This window comes from Nicotiana tabacum, chromosome 10 (genome assembly GCF_000715075.1).
Source record: "Nicotiana tabacum cultivar K326 chromosome 10, ASM71507v2, whole genome shotgun sequence".
In the NCBI taxonomy this organism is placed as follows: Eukaryota; Viridiplantae; Streptophyta; class Magnoliopsida; order Solanales; family Solanaceae; genus Nicotiana; species Nicotiana tabacum.
The window spans coordinates 127,695,205-127,713,735 of NC_134089.1; the positions used below are offsets into that span (position 1 = coordinate 127,695,205).

At 37.0% G+C, this 18,531-nt stretch overlaps 1 protein-coding gene across 1 annotated transcript; it reads right to left on the minus strand.

The window, feature by feature from the left end:
* Positions 1 to 10,183: 10,183 nt before the first annotated feature.
* LOC107793954 (pentatricopeptide repeat-containing protein At3g58590) lies at positions 10,184 to 13,515 on the minus strand. Its single transcript, XM_016616406.2, has one exon. It carries the CDS (start codon positions 13,289 to 13,291, stop codon positions 10,961 to 10,963), a length of 2,331 nt encoding a protein of 776 aa, XP_016471892.2. The 5' UTR covers positions 13,292 to 13,515; the 3' UTR covers positions 10,184 to 10,960.
* Between the last annotated feature and the right edge of the window lie 5,016 nt (positions 13,516 to 18,531).

The window sequence follows — 18,531 nt, forward strand, 5'->3', positions numbered from 1 at the left end:
AATCAATGTACCCGTGATTGGATACACATTTCGACTCCGTTGAGAATTGGATTTGGGTCACATAAATGTGCACCCGAGCTTAAGAAGGTAAGATTTATTAAGGCGCGTCCTAAAGAGTCTAACGTATTGTTATTTTAGGAAGAGGCCGTGAAGGTTCATTAAACGGCCAAATCCAAAGTCTAGTCAATGGTTATGTATTTTATTGAGGGCCCCGGCGGTTTGTGATTTATTTGGCGAGGCTCGTCTCATTTTTATTTTAAAAGGATAAACCTATAACGACTACATTTTTCTATTAAGTTCGTCTCTAAAATAAAAGAAAAATCTCCTAATTATTTACATGCTGAAAAACGCAACTTATTAGTTATTAAGTTACGCCTAATGTGAACGGAAAATTGCGATCGCGTTTGTACAAGGAAAAACTTCTTTCATTCCACATTTTATTATTTGCTAGAACATGAGATAAATACACAATAATATCAAAACAGATTAACTATTCTTCAATTAATGTAAACTAACATTATTAGATGAAGAAAGTATACATATGCAACCTCATTATTCATTAATTAATCGGCTACATTTTTATACAAAGAGAGGAAAATTAATATTCAAACACAGATCCGAACAAAAGAATTCAACAGGAACAGGAGCCTGATTAATATTTCATTTTTCGCTTCAAGCCAAGAGTGTACAAATGTGTACCTGGAAACAGCAGTACAAGAACAAAAGAAGTAGGAGTCAGCGACAGTAATAACGCGGCAACAGCAGGTTCAGCAACACCGCAAAACCAGTAACAACCAGTAGAATGACCCGGTAACAGATTGAAAACTCAGCAGTGCAAAAGTACAATCGCAGTCAAAGCAGAAGAGAGAAGACACGAGATGCAGTAGTTTCTGACTTTTGAATAACACTCGAAGAGAAGCAAACAGAATTGTTCGAGTGAAAGTTCAAATTGTCTTTCTCTTTTACTATCACAAACTCTCTCAAGTATCAAAGTATGTCAACTCTCAAGTGTAAAAAATCTGTCAATAATCTCCACCCTTTTGTCTCAATGTTCAAATTCTCTCCCAAAATGTCCTCTCAATGTTCAAGTTCTAGTCCCCCTTTAATGTCAAGAATGACTCTATATATAGCAAGACAAGTCTTCCATTCCCAACCCCAAAATTATTCCCCCAATGACATGTTTTGTCCCACTACTTAATGTTTTCCTTTTTTAAACTTTGTCCCCCATGCCTACATTAAATAACTAACACATTCCCAATCCATTACAATTTGTCCCCCATGCCTATATTAAAAAAGTACAAGATTCCTCCCCATTATAATTTGTCTTGTCCCCCATTATATTAAACAAGTACATCAAAAACCTCACCCCATTATATTTGTTCCCCATGCTTAACATAAAGAATCAAAATAATGTTTAATTACCAAATTACCCCTCTGACATTATTGCAATTACCATTCTACCCCCGAATGCAATGCAATTTACCAAAACTACCCCCTCAGCTCTAAACAAACAATTAATCATAACTCAACCAAAATATAGTCAAGATGACCAATTTCTCAACAATCTTCAACAACAATTATATGAACACGATGAACAACACAACTCAAAATTAATGGAATGAATTAACCATATCGGGAACCAATCCTGGTTAATTTAGACCATGAATGTATGAGCAAGAACACAACAATACGAACAACAAAACACATGATTCAAACTAAATTAACAAATCAAAGACAAACATAAACTCACATTAAATCACTGGATTTAAACATGAACTTCAAACAAAGATGAACATGAATTAAATCTATTTTTAGCAACAAACATGACGGATTCTAACGATTCAAACAACATTAATATTTTCTGGAAAATACATAGCACATGAGACAAATTGAAGAGATAATTAATTAAATTCCAATTTGAATCTAACAAACATTAAACTAACAAATATTCACTTAAACAAACATGAAATAAACATGAAAAATAACTAATTAACTTCCATTTGAAATCTGAAAATTAATTCAACAAAACACATAAACATGAACAAAACAAAAGATCAAATATCTAACCATAGATATGAACAAAACAAACATTTTGCCGATTTTAGATTCGAAAATATCAAAACAAAATACGGACAAAATAAAACTCAAAAAACTACTAACCGGAGATGAAAAACGACGGATTCGATTGTATGAACTATTTCGACGAACCTCAGATGGGAATAAATCTGCCCGGACTCAACGACTAACTCGACGACGAACTTGACTTTAAGAAGCACGTCGAGACAGTAGTGGTAGTCGACACAGCAGCAACAGTCGACGCAGCATCAAATGGAGGAAACGGAGAAGCAACGGCGACAAAGTCGACGGGGAGGTCGACGGACAGCTGCTCGATATTGAGGCGATGCAATGGTGGTTGACGACGCAGCAGTGATTGTTGCTGTTTCAAAAGAACGAGGGGTCGTGGGGGTGGTGTTTGGACTGGGGGTTTTCGGACAAGATGGTGCAGCAGCCATGGCTGTCTTGGTGGAGCTGAAGACGTGGTTGACTAACGTGAAGATGGAGAGGGAGCTGGGGCGACGGGATAGTGACGACGCAGCAGCAGCTGCGACGTGCAGTTGGGGACGAGGGTGATGGTTTGGGTCGTTTGGTCGTCGACTGGTTATGGCCGTAGATGGTGTTTGGATGGTGTTTGGGTGGTGTTCGACGGGCTGGTGGGTTTCGGGTGTTGCGACGAGTAGTGGTCGACGGAGAAGCTGGAGGTGAGGCAGCCAGTTCGTTGGGTCCGTTTGGACGATGAAGCTGAAAGCAGAAGAAGCAACTACAGCAGCCATGGATGGAGGTCGAAGCTAAGGAGGCAGCAACCATGGGTGTCGAGCTTCCAGCTCGTCGCCGGGGAAGACGAACCAGCGGCGACTGGTTGTGTGCGTGGAGGAGATGGAGTGAAGCAGAAGCGACGACGCACTGGGAACGGGCTGGACAACGTGTGTGTGTGTGTGTTGGGGGTAAAGGTTGCCATGGATTCTTTCTTGGAGCTTTGGAGAAGAAGGAGCAAAAATGGGTGTGGGGGCGGATAGTTAGTTTTAGGTTTTTAGGGTTTTTTGTTCTTTTCTTTTGTTTTGTTTTTTGAATGAAGAGGGGTGTTGGGTTAATGGGTTAATGGGGCGGACCGGGTCGACCCGTGTGAAGTGGACTGGGTCGTGAACAATTGTTTGGGCCTGGGGTTGAAAATTGAAGAAGTGGCCCAATCCGATTTTTATTTGTATTTTTGTTATCTTTTCTTCTTTTATTTTCTAAAACTAAATTATAAGAATACTTAAATTATTATTAAGAACTAAATTAAGTTATAAAAGCGCAAATTAACTACCAATAACAATTAACGCACAATTAAGTAATAATTAAGCATAAAATTGTTCATTTGGACATTAAATGCTAAAAATGCAAAAGATGCATATTTTTTGTAAATTTTTTAATTTTGATAAAACTAATTTAATTACTAACAATTATAGAATTAAATCCTACATGCAAATGCGACATATTTTTGTATTTTTTATTAATTTAGCAAATAAACAAACACAGACAAATACAAATAATAATCCAAAAATGTCACAAAAATACTCAAAATTGCACACCAAGGAAAATCATTTTATTTTGCATTTTTTGGGAGTAATTCTCATGTAGGGCAAAAATCATGTGCTTACAATGGCTTATGGCCTTAACTCTCCTCACGGGCGAAGATCCTTGGCCTTAAAGGGTGTTATTTCGAACTTATCGAAATAGTAACCCGTCGTCGTTCGATCGAGGTCGAACTCGCCTCTTGGGTGAAGGCCCTTGGCCTTAAAGAGTGTTACTTCGAACTTATCGAAATAGTAACTCTTCATCGTTCGATCGAGGTCGAACTCTTCTTTTTTGGCAAAGGCCCTTGGCCTTAAAGGGTGTTATTTCGAACTTATCGTAATAGTAACCCGTCGTCGTTCGATCGAGGTCGAACTCGCCTCTTGGGTGAAGGCCCTTGGCCTTAAAGAGTGTTACTTCGAACTTATCGAAATAGTAACTCGTCATCGTTCGATCGAGGTCGAACTCTTCTTTTTTGGCAAAGGCCCTTGGCCTTAAAGGGTGTTATTTCGAACTTATCGAAATAGTAACCCGTCGTCGTTCGATCGAGGTCGAACTCTTCTTTTTTGACGAAGGCCCTTGGCCTTAAAGGGTGTTATTTCAAACTTATCAAAATAGTAACCTGTCGTCGTTCAATCGAGGTTGAACTCTTCTTTTTTGGCGAAGGCCCTTGGCCTTAAAGGGTGATATTTCGAACTTATCGAAATAATAACCCGTCGTCGTTCCATCGAGGTCGAACTCTTCTTTTTTGGCGAAGGCCCTTGGCCTTAAAGGGTGTTATTTCAAACTTATAGAAATAATAACCCGTCGCCATTCGATCGAGGTCGAACTCTTCTTTTTTGGCGCCCTTGGCCTTAAAGGGTTTTGTTTAGAACTTATTGAAGTTGTAACCCGTCGTCGTTCGATCGAAGTCGAACTCTTCTTTTTTGGTGAAGGCCCTTGGCCTTAAAGGGTGTTATTTTGAACTTATCAAAATAGTAATCCGTCGTCGTTCGATCGAGGTCAAACTCTTCTTTTTTGGCGAAGGTCCTTGGCCTTAAAGGGTGTTATTTCAAACTTATCGAAATAGTAACCCGTAGTAAGTCCCAGCTTTCAGAGCGCCAGACATTTTCTAGGAGAGTCCCAATTCGTTTGACATTGCTTGCATCAGGGGGTGCAACGTTGGCGAATATGAAACGTCACTATTTTGCTTTGTTCGTTCTGCACACACATTGTAGTTTCCTTGCCTGACTTCTGCCTTCCGGCTTGGAGGTGTCACCGATGGGTGGTGTTTCGGTTATTTCGCAGTGGGGTTTCGTTCTTTAATTGAGATGTTTCTTTACTCACTCGTCCGCGCGGCCTTTGTGTTCCTTCTTGAGCAAAGAGCAGAAGGTGAGTTAAAATGATACTTTCCTTGCCCCTACCCGGTGGTCCAATGGGGGAGAACAAGTTGTAACATTGTTCGTCTTGTTTGGCATTTCGATGGTTGATGGGGTGAAGATTTTTAAATTTGGCGATTCTACTCGGGTCTCCTCCCCCTACCGTGCTGTGCTTTTATCTCGCGTGGGTTGGGTTTTTCCTTCGCGCTCTTTTCAGTACGTGATCGTAATTCTTGTCTTTGATCTGGGAGAGACTAGGAAATTTCACTAAGAAATCCCCACAGACGGCGCCAAATTGTTTGACTCAAAAGATATCGGATCATTTTGAACAAATCAATCAAAGAAGATGAAGGGGTAAATCTTAGTCAGGCATAATAAATTCCAGATCAAAGAGCTAATAGTATTAATTGTATATAGGATGAAGAAGATATAAACGATCTTATTGAAATTCAACATTGACCTTCATCGATCGATGGGAGAGATAGCTTTACATATTCTTCTGTAGATTACTTCTTTCCTATCAAGATTACAAGAAGAGAGCTTGGGAGAGAGAAAAGTGGGAGGAGCCTCCTTTTAATCGAAGGTTTTCCCCTACTATATATAGTCATGGCACCTTTGCCATTTACTTGGTCTGACGCTCTCTCGCCTCCAATGTGTCTTGGTCGTCCTTTTAGGCATTGCTCTTTCCGACTCGACGGGTGTCGGAAAAGGGACGTAGAGTGGGCTGTGTTATTTTTCACTGCTCAGTCACTGGGACGTTGGTTAGTTCGAACGTGATGGTCAGATTTTGACCAATACAGAGGTAAGGGACTCATCGAGACAGTTTCCGAAGGCACCACGCCCGCACTCGAGAATATCGGGTCTATGACTTCGGATCGGTCCAAATCCCAAAAGACTTCAGAGAGCATTATCGGGCATTCGAACATGATTAACAGAAGGTCGTAATAACCGTGACTAGCTGGGTATCACGGCGTGGATATCGGCACTTACCTGCGTGAATCCAGTGATTAGTTAAACGGAAGATTTTTACCTTTTATGCAATTATACCTAGGTAGGATTCCCCTACTATATAGGGGAGAAGGGGTCTGATTATTCAGTAGGAATATTGTAACACGCATACCAAGGAAATATACTAGTATTTTTCTGTTATTCAAAGCTCTTACGTTTGTTGATCAGTGTTCCATTATTATAAGTCAGGGATCGAAGACGGATACCTCATTGAGGCTGCCCTCGAGTCCAGAATCATCCCCATTTATTTTCAAGCAGTTTGACAATTTAATTACATCTCTTATCTATTTACTCTAGCAATATTTATCTTTTGTATTGAATAAATTCGCATATCCTTAAAATTACTTACAAATTTAATTGTTATCTATTTTTTAGGGTAAAGGTGAAAAAGAAAATATATGAAAGAACAATGAACTTTGGAAATCATTTGGTTGGTCACGTGGACAAAAATAAATCCAGTATAAAATTCAATATAACTAGTAATATGTACTTATAATGTTAAGCTAGTCGTAGTATACTAATTTTCGCATGTTCTTTAATCAATACAATGTTCGTTTGGCGGCATCAACGCATAACTAATGCAGTTGTTGGTTGATGTTATTAAAATTTCAATTGCTAACGTAAATTATTTCATAGGGCATATATAATATGACATAAAAATATATGTATTAGCAATAAACAGACAAGAATATCTCATGAAAAAAAAATATTCCTTAAAATAGGTAATCCATACCTAACAATTCATGTATTATTCCTAGGTTCGTAATACTTAATACTCCTACATTGTTATTCATCGCCTAACAATCACAACAATGTTATTCACTATATACAATTCACGTATTTATAAATCATGTATAACTAATTCATACGTAAATCAAAACCCTTAGTTTTTTCATGGCTTTTTGCATAACTTTGTGTAGTACGTGTACCCATGTGCGTGGTCTCTTCGCATAAATTAAGCTAGTGTTTGGATATAAATTTAGTTGAAACTTGAAAAAATAATTTTTGAAGTAGTTTTGAAAAATAATTTTTGGAAGTTGAAATTATGTTTGGATATGCATTTTATTTGAAAAAAAATTGAAGTTTTGTGATTGGGAGAACAAGTTTCACCCAAAATCTACCCTAAACTAGATTTTGAGAACTTGAAAAATAATTTCAGAAATTTTTCAAAATAAATCATTAATCTATGAACAAACAATATTTTCAAAAAAAATTTGAAAAAATGTTGCCAAAATGTATGGTCAAACGGGCCTAAGGGTTATTGATTAATCTATAGGGATTTGGTAGTGGCTATAAGCAATGAGTAATTAGATTAGGGTTTACAGCCCTTGATTTTACTGAGCTGAGCTGGGGTGGCCTTAATCACATCAGCAAGGTGTCATACATCATAATCGCAATTAGATTTTATAATTATAAATAATAAATCTTCCTGCGTCGAGTCGCATCACACAAAGTTGCCTCTTTGTTTCTTTTTATTTATTTGAAGAATATTCGGCAATAGACAATATGAAAGATTGAAGAGTCAAAGTTTGAAACTAAAATATTGATTTCAGTGTCCTTTCTGACCCTTCAAAAGGAATGTGCTTTAGATGTTAAAGTACCTTACCCGCGTGCATCAATTTTATAAATTTCTCCTTTTCCTTCGCCAGCTTGATTTTATAAGCAAAAAAGAAAAAACAATTCACATTAAGCTTCGTCCAAGAATTTAGAAAGGTAAAATCTCGAATTTTTTAGTTTATAGTTAGACGAGCGTTAATGGTAAGAAAATTGTATGAATATTAATGATTTCGATCTCAAAATATTGGTCTTGACAAGTTGATTTTGCGTCAAAATGTTTAACATTTTAGAAAACAAGAAGTCATTTATTAATTCTTCCAATTAGTAGAGTGTTAATTGAGTAAGACATTTAGAGGTAAAACGTAATTGGACAAATACTCCTACGATAATATAATAACTTTTGTTTTTTTCTAAGCGCCAAAAGACTTGTGTTTTGCTTAAAGGATTTTTCCCCCATTTCTTTCCAATATTTCAAATACGTGACCATCAATTCTTGCTAACTATCCGTATCGGATGTTTATTCAGCTTAATAAGTATAACACATGTTTTTACAGAAATAGTCATCAAAATAATAATAGTTAATTAATATATATATGAAACCTTGATTAATCACTTAACGATAATAAACTTATCGTGTATGATTTAGTGCAAACATTCGATGCGAATAAATTATTAAGTTGAAAGAATATGTACATCTCTCTAACCTTTGTAATGATGAATAGTCTGCTAGTTTACATCGATTCTCAATAGTTTAATTATAGTGTCCTCAATTTAAAGCGATTAGAAAATTTGAAAGTTCAGATTCTGTGGGTAACCTGTAATAACCAATCCGTTGGCCCAAACATTATTATTCACAACTTATCCAGTTGGGCAAAAATCACTTTTAGCACACGATCGAAATAAGTTATATTCGATAACCCACAAAAATGTATAAAATTTACTATACAATATCATTTTCCCTATCTAATTGGTAGAACCGACCAAATAACCAAACACGATAACATCTGAGTCTCTTGCAATTTTAAAATTATTTTCTTATTTAGCTTCAATTTTCTGCACTGTGATATCATTATCTCATACATTTTTTGGTGACATTTCTCCTCTTAAAGTTCAAGCGATAAACAAATTGTTGCTTATTTATTTTTGCAAAAGCACACGTTGTATATCCAATCCTTAACATTGAATTATTTTCCAACTGTTCCTTTTTAATATTGCTACAAGTATATTCCAATGTTGATTGCACTTAATTTAGTAGCGGACCCAAATTTTGCAAATAACAGAGACAACTCATGCAGGAAGACACTGTAAGAATATCTTGATGTAAAATTCACTCATGCAACTTAAGAACATTAAAAATGCAAACAATTAAGAACCACAATACTCCGTATATTTTTTTACTTTGTATCTTTCTATTTTTCACAATAAGCTATTGCGTTTTCTCAAAAGCTAAAGTTTCTGAATATTTCAGGGAATATGAGCCCCACATGAATATCCCAATGTCAGAAAGTGCGATTTCTACGTGGAAAATTGATGGATAATAGAAGATACTAAAGTTATTTGTCTAACCCTAATGTAAATGAATAAATTAGCAAGCTAATAATTAAATGCAGGTGTCGATGTTTTCTGCTGGCCAATTAAGAAATAATATTACATGTCAGAAATGATAACATTGTCTCTTTAGTTTGTCACCGACCAACATATGACATTATAACAAAACACAAGGGATGACTAGATTGTGCTCTTTGTTTATGAATAGTGACCTCTCATTGTAATGAAAGGGTAAAGGATGAGAAAAAGAACTTGCACTTCCATAGAAATGGAAGACATTACTTTTTGTCTCTAAATAAAAATAGCGGTATTTAAACGAAGAGTTTAATTTCTATGCACAGATAGTGTAAAAGATATTATACAATTAAATCACTTAAAAAATAATTGTAAGTAACTCTATTTAATAAAATTGATTGGTGACATAGAATAAATGATAAGTAATCTACTATACATATTAAATTACATTGATACTGTAAAGAAATCATTACACTATTATTGTATATGCCTTAAATCCTTATGAATCCATTGATGTGATTTAATAGTTTCCAAAGAGTTTATAGTGTTGTCTATGTATTCTAACTCTAGTTTGTAGAAGTTTAAATTTATCCAAAAAAAATTATTTTGGCCATAATATGTTCTATGAATTTTCCTTGTATAACTAACTTCTTACGAGTAAGATTGTGATGTTCGCAAAGGAAAGTGTAATTCTTGTACCTCGCAAGTTTGACCCTATATGGATTTGGGATCTAGCAAGTAGGACCAGTTTCAAACTTTTAATCCATCTACACTTCAACTGGATGTGAAGTTGAACTCAACAAAGATAAAAATAGTAAAATACAGCCCAGCTTGACGTTTACGCCAATCAGTTTGTTTTCCTATGGTTTTGAATTTTGATTATTATGATCACACATATATATACTATTAAACTTGTATCTTGTATAACAAGTCATTATTGATGACAAATATAGTGAGACTATCAGAAAGATAACTCAAATTGTCCATTTCTTCAAGCCTAACTCGTAATCTGGCATTGGATAAACCAATTCCAAAAGATTTGTTTTTCCGTGAACTCCTAAAATCGAAGAGAAAAGATTGAATAACACTTGAGATAACGCATTTCCATAATATCAAGTAATGAATATAGTTTGTTGATGTTATGGCCTAATTTACACCATTTTCTGGCAAGACAAGCTTGCCTATCTAACTGGATTCACAATTGAAGTGGAGCTATGAATACTACCATAGCCTTGACCCCATTGTTCACTTGTAGCAGACTTCTGAATTTAGATCTCATATGTTTCCTCTGTTTTTTGTTTTTGATAGGGTTGTGTACTTGATGATTTCTTAGTGATTCATGCCTCAACAAGACAGTTTCTTCCCCGCCTACCATAAAAGATAAAAAGAAGGAATAAGAGAACTTCCATCTCACAAACAATCTCCTTCATTTACATGAGCTTGGAGGTGTCAATCTCTGTAAGCCATTCACCTTTGGACTGAAAGACAATCTGTAGATACGTCAAGGTAAACAAAGCAAATCTTTCGATGTTCCACATATGAACATCCACTTGCTGTTGAATTTAAGTTTCTGTCAGAAGAAACTAGAACTGCATCAGTGATCAAGGAACTCGCTCTTCTTTGATAATTGATGGTCCTTGTAGCCAGTTGAGGACACAACATTATATCAAGAGACAAAAACGTTCAACATTACCTAATAATACCAGTTTCCTGTTTGTTTATATGCTGTTGGGAAAACGATTAATCATCAAGATTTCAGAAACTTAAGTAAGCTTCATCAAGCAACATGATCATTACTTAAAATTCAATAGCAGTACTCTGCATCACCCTCTTCATGAATATTCCATTGGCTTGAGAATATTTTATGAAGCAAGAGTGCGAGCGTCGTCTATGCTTCTTTTTTTCTTGCAGCCTTCCAAAAATATGCGCCATATTAGAGCATTTGGGGGGAAAGGCATCCCAGTGATTAACTGCTCGGCTTCTCTCAGATAGCCATACCTAGCCAGCAAGTCGACTGCAATAAGATAGTGATCCATCTCTGGTTCTACCCCATATTTCTCTTTCATCTGCTCAAACAATTCCATCCCCTCTTTCACTAACCCAACGTGTCTACATGCTGAAAGCACGGATATGAAAGCAACCTTATCAGGTCTAATCCCTGTCATATCCATCTCTTTGAATTTCTCCAATGCCTCATATGCATAACCGTGCAGTCCAAGGGCTGAAACAATGGCTGTCCATGAGATCACATTTCTAGTCGTTATTTCATTGAAGATCTTGATTGAACTTGCAAGACTCCCACATTTTCCATACATATCAATCATGATATTGCGAACAAATGTGTCACAACGCTTAAAATCAGTCTTTACAATAAGGCCATGAAGTGAGCTACCTAGACCGAGGTTACAAAGCTTGGTGCACACGCTAAAGAGGCTAACATACGTGTAGTTATCCGGAGAGATCCTAGCTATCCGCATGTGTCCAAAAAGTTCAAAAACTTCTTCGTAATCACCATTTCGAGAACAGGCTGCAATCAAAATATTCCAAGATATAGTATCCGGGTTTTCAAGGTCAGAAAACAACACTTGAGTCTTATCAAATTGCCCACACCTGTTATAAATGTTTGCAATCATATTGGCCGCGACAACAGGAAGTGTCATATCATAGGTAGTGGCAAACCTTAGGGCATCATCAACTGAACTATTTTTTGCATATGAAGAAATGAGACTGCTAGAGACGTAAGCATTATCAATGTAACCCATTTTTATTGACAAGGAATGGAGCTGAAGCACCTCAAATAGTGCACATGATTTCACAGCAATAGAAAATGAAAACTCAGTAGGTCGATAACCTGAGTTAATCATTTGTTGAAGCAGCAAAATAGCGTGAGAAGAGCTTTTGCTCGAGTAACCCAGCATCAAGGTGTTCCAAGAAACCACGTTCTTCTCGGATATTTCATCAAAGCAAAGACGAGCATCATCCAATTTATCACATTTAACATAAAAGTCGAGTAAAGCACTACCAATATATACATCAGATTCAAACTTTCTCTGGATTACTTTTGCATGGATGGACTCCCCAAGAAATCGATACTGCTGGCTAGTGCAGCAGTTTAGGGCACTCACATATGTCATATCATTAGGCAAGACACCACTTGCACACATTTTCCTGAAAACAACTAATGCTTTATCCGGTCTTTCACTCTTCGCCATTGCACCAACTATTGTATTCCACGACACAACATCCTTAACAGGAACATCCTCAAACATTTTCTCTGCCCTAACGATGTCGGAGCAACTTGCATACATGTTAATCAATGAATTACACACTGAAACTGCAAAATTAAGTCCATTTTTAACTACCAACCCATGTACTTGTTCCCCTAATATTAAATCAATTTCCCCAACATAACCGGACAATAGGCCCAAGAAAGTGCTCTCAGAAGGAGCCATTTCACTTCTTATTAACTTCCTGAAAATAACCATGGCCTCTTTAATACATTCATACTGTCCAAGTAAGGATATCATACAATTCAAAGTCACCAAGTTCTTTTTAGGCATTTCATCAAAAATCTGCATAGCTTCATCTAAGTATCCTTGCCTTCCAAGTAAACCCAATAATGCAGTCCCTGTGAAAGCATCAACGTGAAAAAGGCCCAATTTTTCAGCCAATGCATACAATTGAAATCCTTGAATAATATCCAAGGACTCACAACCCAAAAGCCCACCAAATGTAAACTGAGTTGGTTCATATCCACAACTCCTCATCTCAGTAAACAACTTCCAAGCTTCTAATAAATTCCCATTCCGACTATAAGCGCTAATCATTGTATTGTATGACACAACATTTCTCTTGAACATATTATCAAACACTTCGCGTGCTGTGCGTATATCCCCGAATGTAGAATACTTTGACATAATACTATTATGGGCCAAAAAGGGTTGAGTTGGGTCTGTCCCCATTGTGATTGTAAGTGCGTGAATGGTCTTTGTTGCGTCGAGCGATTGAACCCCATGTGGTTCTTGAAGTAACTGAATGAGCCTTTGGTGTTTGATATTTTCTCCATGAGAAGGGTGGGGGGATAGAAGGTTTTCAGTTGAAGCGGAGAAGTGAAATTTCAGAGCATAAGAGAAATACTTTTGGATGTTAGAATGAATTGAAATCCTTAAGGACACTATAATGGCGTTCGACATGCAGTAACATCCAACGAGTAAAACTCTTTCGGCCTCCTCATTTATCGGTAACTATGACTCCGCAGTATTGGCTCCAATAAATTATACATACGCGTAAGTATAACCTTTTTGGAATTGCTTAAATTTGCCACATATGTCTCGTTTTCTATATGTAAAATAGGATTAGTCCTCGCTGCTGACTTAATTGGAAATACTTAGATGAGCTTCTTTAATTCACAGTTGCATACTTGGCGCCTATCTAATCTATGTATGTATGTTATTATTATTATTATTTTATTTTTTTTGATAAACGGGAAATATTCATTAATAACTAAGGTGTTACAGGAGCATAAGGCATTACATTACTGCAATCATGGATAGCCAGTACACATGAGTTTCCAAGACTAGCCAACTTATTACACATAGATATAGGAACTATTCTAGTAGACGACAAGCCTTCTTTGTCTGCTTGAAGGATTGAAAACACAGACTTTGAGGGATAAGTTATAATAGATAGATGGTCACTCGTGGCTTGCTTGGATCCTTCATTTGCCAAAACGTGAGCTATTTTGTTTCCTTCCCAAAAATTATGCCGGATCACTAGATTCCCCAACCTCCTCAATTGAAACATGCATGAATCAATAATATTCTAATAAATAGGGATTTTTTGTTCAATAATTCAATAACCTCAATAGAGTCCGTTTCGATTTCAATGGGAATTAGGCGTTGGTTAGCCGCTAATTGTAGCCCATGTTCTAAAGCACTAAGCTCAGTGTGAGTGTGGTTGTAAGCATGAATCTTTTTTTAATAGCCTAAGACCCAATCACCATTTGAATTCCTAATGACACCTCCAATACCGCCATTTTGACCCTTCTAAGAAAAAAATCCATCAGTATTTAGTTTAAAAGATCCTGAGGCTGGGGGTGACCACCTGACTTGGATATTTTTGGTTAGAGTAGGAGGGGTTGTAGCCACGTACAGTACTTGAATTCCATTGCTGCACAAATACTACTCTAATGTCAGGAAGCAAGTTAGTTCCATTGAAAACATTACGATTTCTATTTTTCCAAATGTGCCACAAGGCAAAAGGGAAGAAGATATCCCAGGTTAGGGGAAAATTATGGATGGGGAGGTTAATGTCTTTTATTAGTTGGAGCCAGTGGGTCTGGTGATAGGGTAGAGTAGTGACATTTAAACCAAGGTCCATCCAAACTTTCCTGAATGGTTGCAAATGGCACAATTGGGATCTACGTTGACACTTATATGATGCAAGTAGTTGTTTGTAGGTAGCCTATTATGGGAGCAAAGCCACAGAAAGAATTGAATCTTATTTAGGGTTTTTAGGGACCATATCCAATTAAAGTCGAAGCTATTGCGGGGCACAGGATGCAGGAGCTTATAAACAGCCTTTGTGGAAAAGATACCATTTTTATTGGTTGACCAATAAGGAGTATCTATTCTGTCATGACTCAGAGAGATTGTTGTAGTTTTATTGATAATCTCGTGTGGGAGTTGGATAGAAATTCTTGACCAATCTCAGTTAAGGCCATCCCGGCACTATTTATTAATTAAAGTATAGGCCTAAAGGGAAGTATGTTGTGAAAAAAGTCTCCAAGAAAGACTTGTAGGTAGTGCTAGATTCTTATTTTGGGCTTTACGAATACCCAAACCACCTTGGTCCTTTGGGAGAGTGACAGTGTCCCAATTAACATAGTGAATCTTTTTTTTTTTGTGAGGTAGTACCCCATATGAAATTTCTTTGAATCTTATCAATACTACGATATGTTTTCTTAGGGAGCTGGAAATATTGCATAGGATATGATATGATGGAATTAAGAGTAAAATTTATGGGTGTAAGTCGACCGGCTGCTGTTAGAAAATTTAACTTCCAGCTAGTAAGTTTACTATATATATTATCAAGGATATATTGAAAATCAGAGGCTTTTGGTTTATGGTTGAGAATGGGAAAGCCAAGATATTTGCCAAAGGTATTAGTAGCCTTTACATCCAAAAGTTGTTGGACTAAGACTCGAGGGCTATCTTAACAGCCTTTGGAGAAAATGACCTTGGATTTTATTAAGTTGAATTTTTGCCCCGATAAGTGACAAAAGTGGCTCAAGCAGTGGTGAATCGAGTGAATAGATTTCAGGTTAGCTTTGGCCATGAGGGTGAGATCATTCGCAAAAAATAAGTGTGATAATTGAGGGCCATTTTTGATGAGGGTGATAAGGTCCTGGAGTTGGAGATCTACTTGATGACTAATGTAAGTGGAGAGGAGCTCCATACATAAGATAAAAATATACGGGGACATGGGATCCCCTTGAAGGATGCCACGGGACGGTGAAAAATAGTTAGTTTTTGTACCGTTAACAAGAATAGCAATATTACTAATGTAAATGCAGTTTAACATGAGCTTTGTAATCTTAGGGGAAAATTTAAAAAGATGGAGAGTACGGTAGACAAAGGACCACTCAATGCGATCGAAGGCTTTTTCAAGATCAATTTTTATGATAAGCTTACCCATAGTCCCTCTAGTTTTATTAATATGATTTAGAACCTCCTGGACAAGGATAACATTATCACAAGCCCTACGTCTTTTGAGGAAGCTGGTTTGGTAGGGACCAATAAGATCAGACAGGTAGAGCTTAAGGTGATTTGTTATAATCTTGGTAATTAGCTTATAAATAGTGTTACACAAGCCAATAGGCCAAAAATTCTTAAGATCATTTGCATTATGGAATTTAGGGATAAGGCAAAGGTACGTGTTGTTAATCGAGGCCGGAATTTGCTGAGTAGCAAAATCATGTCTACAAAGTTTGATAACAGAGTTCCCTACTGTGTTCCAATATTTTTGGAAAAAGAATGGATGTAAACCGTCTGGCCCAGGAGCCTTTGGAGAAAATGACCTTGGATTTGATTGGGTTAATTTTTTGCCCCGATAAGTGGCAAAAGTGGCTCAAGCTGTAGTGAATCGACTGAATAGATTTTGGGTTAGCTTTGGCCATGAGGGTGAGATCATCCGCAAAAAAATAAGTGTGATAATTGAGGGCCATTTTTGTTGAGGGTGATAGGGTCCCAGAGTTGGAGATCTACTTGATGATTAATGTAAGTGGAAGGGAGCTCCATACATAAGATAAAAATATACGGGGACATGGGATCTCCTTGAAGGATGCCACGGGACGGTGAAAAATAGTTAATTTTTGTACCGTTAACAAGAATAGCAATATTACTAGTGCAAATGCAGTTTAAGATGAGCTTTGCAATCTTAGGGGGAAATTTAAAATACTGGAGAGTATGGTAGACAAAGGACCACTCAATGCGATCGAAGGCTTTTTCAAGATCAATTTTTATGATAAGCTTACCCATAGTCCCTCTAGTTTTATTAATATGATTTAGAACCTCCTGGACAAGGATAGCATTATCACAAGCCCTACGTCCTTTGAGGAAGCTGGTTTGGCAGGGACCAATAAGATCAGGCAGGTAGAGCTTAAGGCGATTTGCTATGATTTTGGTAATTACCTTATAAATAGTGTTACACGAGCCAATATGCCGAAAATTCTTAAGATCATTTGTGTTATGGAATTTAGGGATAAGGCAAAGATACGTGTTGTTAATCGAGCCCAGAATTCGCTGAGTAGCAAAAACATGTCTACAAAGTTTGATAACAGAGTTCCCTACTGTGTTCCAATATTTTTGGAAAAAGAATGGATGTAAACCGTCTGGCCCAGGTGCTTTGTAGAGTTTAAAGGAGAATAAAGCTTGGGTAACCTCTTGATCAAGCAGGGGATTATCTAAGGGCGATAGGTCAATGCTGTGAAAACTAGTAGGGGTGGTTAGAATGTTGTTCCAGTTAGTATATTCTGGTTAGAATGGTCAGTTGTGTAGATATTCTGGAAGTATTGGTTAGTATATTCTACAAGTCTATCATGATCAGTGATCCAATTGCCTTGCGCATCCTTAATAAAGGAAACATTATTCCTTCTGCTTCTATTAAGAATGGACAAATGGTAGAATTTGGTGTTGGCATCTCCATCATTAAGCCAATTGATTCTAAACCTAATATTCCAAAAATCTTCCTACGTCCGAAGAATGCTATTATATTCAGCGATAAGGGTTTTTTCTAGAGACTGGAAAAAGTTACTAGTGGGGTATGATGGGGAAAGTTGGATTCCTTCTAATCTAGCTAATAATTTATTCTTTCTGTTAAAAATATTACCAAAGGTGTCTTTATTTCAATTAGTAACATTGTGTTGAAATAAGTTAATCGCCTTGGAGAGGTCCCTATATTGCCAACTCTCTTTTCACAATATGTTCAAACTCTGGGTGAGAGCACCTATAGGATTCAAGCCGGAAAGGTTTGTTAAGGGGTAGTCTAGTAATATTATTTGTTCTAACAAGCAATGGGTTATTGTCAGAGTGGGCTTTTGGGAAATGGGTGGTGGATACATTATGGTAGTTTACAAGCCATTCTTCATTAGCAAAACAACGGTCCAGTCTTTCAAGAATTAGACCATTGTTACTCCTATGGTGGTTTGACCAAGTGTAACGGCTTCCTTTAAAACCTAGATCAATTAAATTACAATGATTAACATAGACCAAAATCTAGATGATCGGGGCCTATTCATTTTCCTACCACCAAAACTTTATTCCTGTTTTAAGATGTCATTAAAGTCCCCTATAACTAACCAAGGCCCCTTATAATTGTTAGATAAGTTCTCCAGATTATCCCAAAGAATTCTACGGTTAGCAACTTTAGTACTAGCATAGATGATACTAAATAACCATGATGGATAGTTAGGATTTACCTGGATCATTGCATGCAACTCCTGTGTAGATTGTCTAAGACGAGTGACAGTGACCATGCTAGTTACTCACAGGAGAAAAATACCACCCGCTCTTCCTTGTGCAGGTACCTACCTCCATTATGTCATCAAAGTGAAATTCATCCCTAAAGTTTGCATGGTTCTCCATTTCAATTTCTAGAAGAGCTACCATGAAAGGGGTATGGGTGTAAATGAGATCTCTAAGGTTTCTCTTAAAGGAATCATTGTTTGCCCCTCTTGTATTCCAAACGATAAAACTAGTTGGCATATTCATAGGGATCATTTGGTTGTGCGGGTGTAGCGGGACATGGTTCTCCTGTGGTGAGAACTGACTTCCTCTCAGTGTTGGGGTTAGAAGTACTACATATTTCGCGGCTGCTCTGTTCACAACTGGTCGTAGGTCGAAAGAGCACTTTGTTGGAGCCACCGGACAATTGT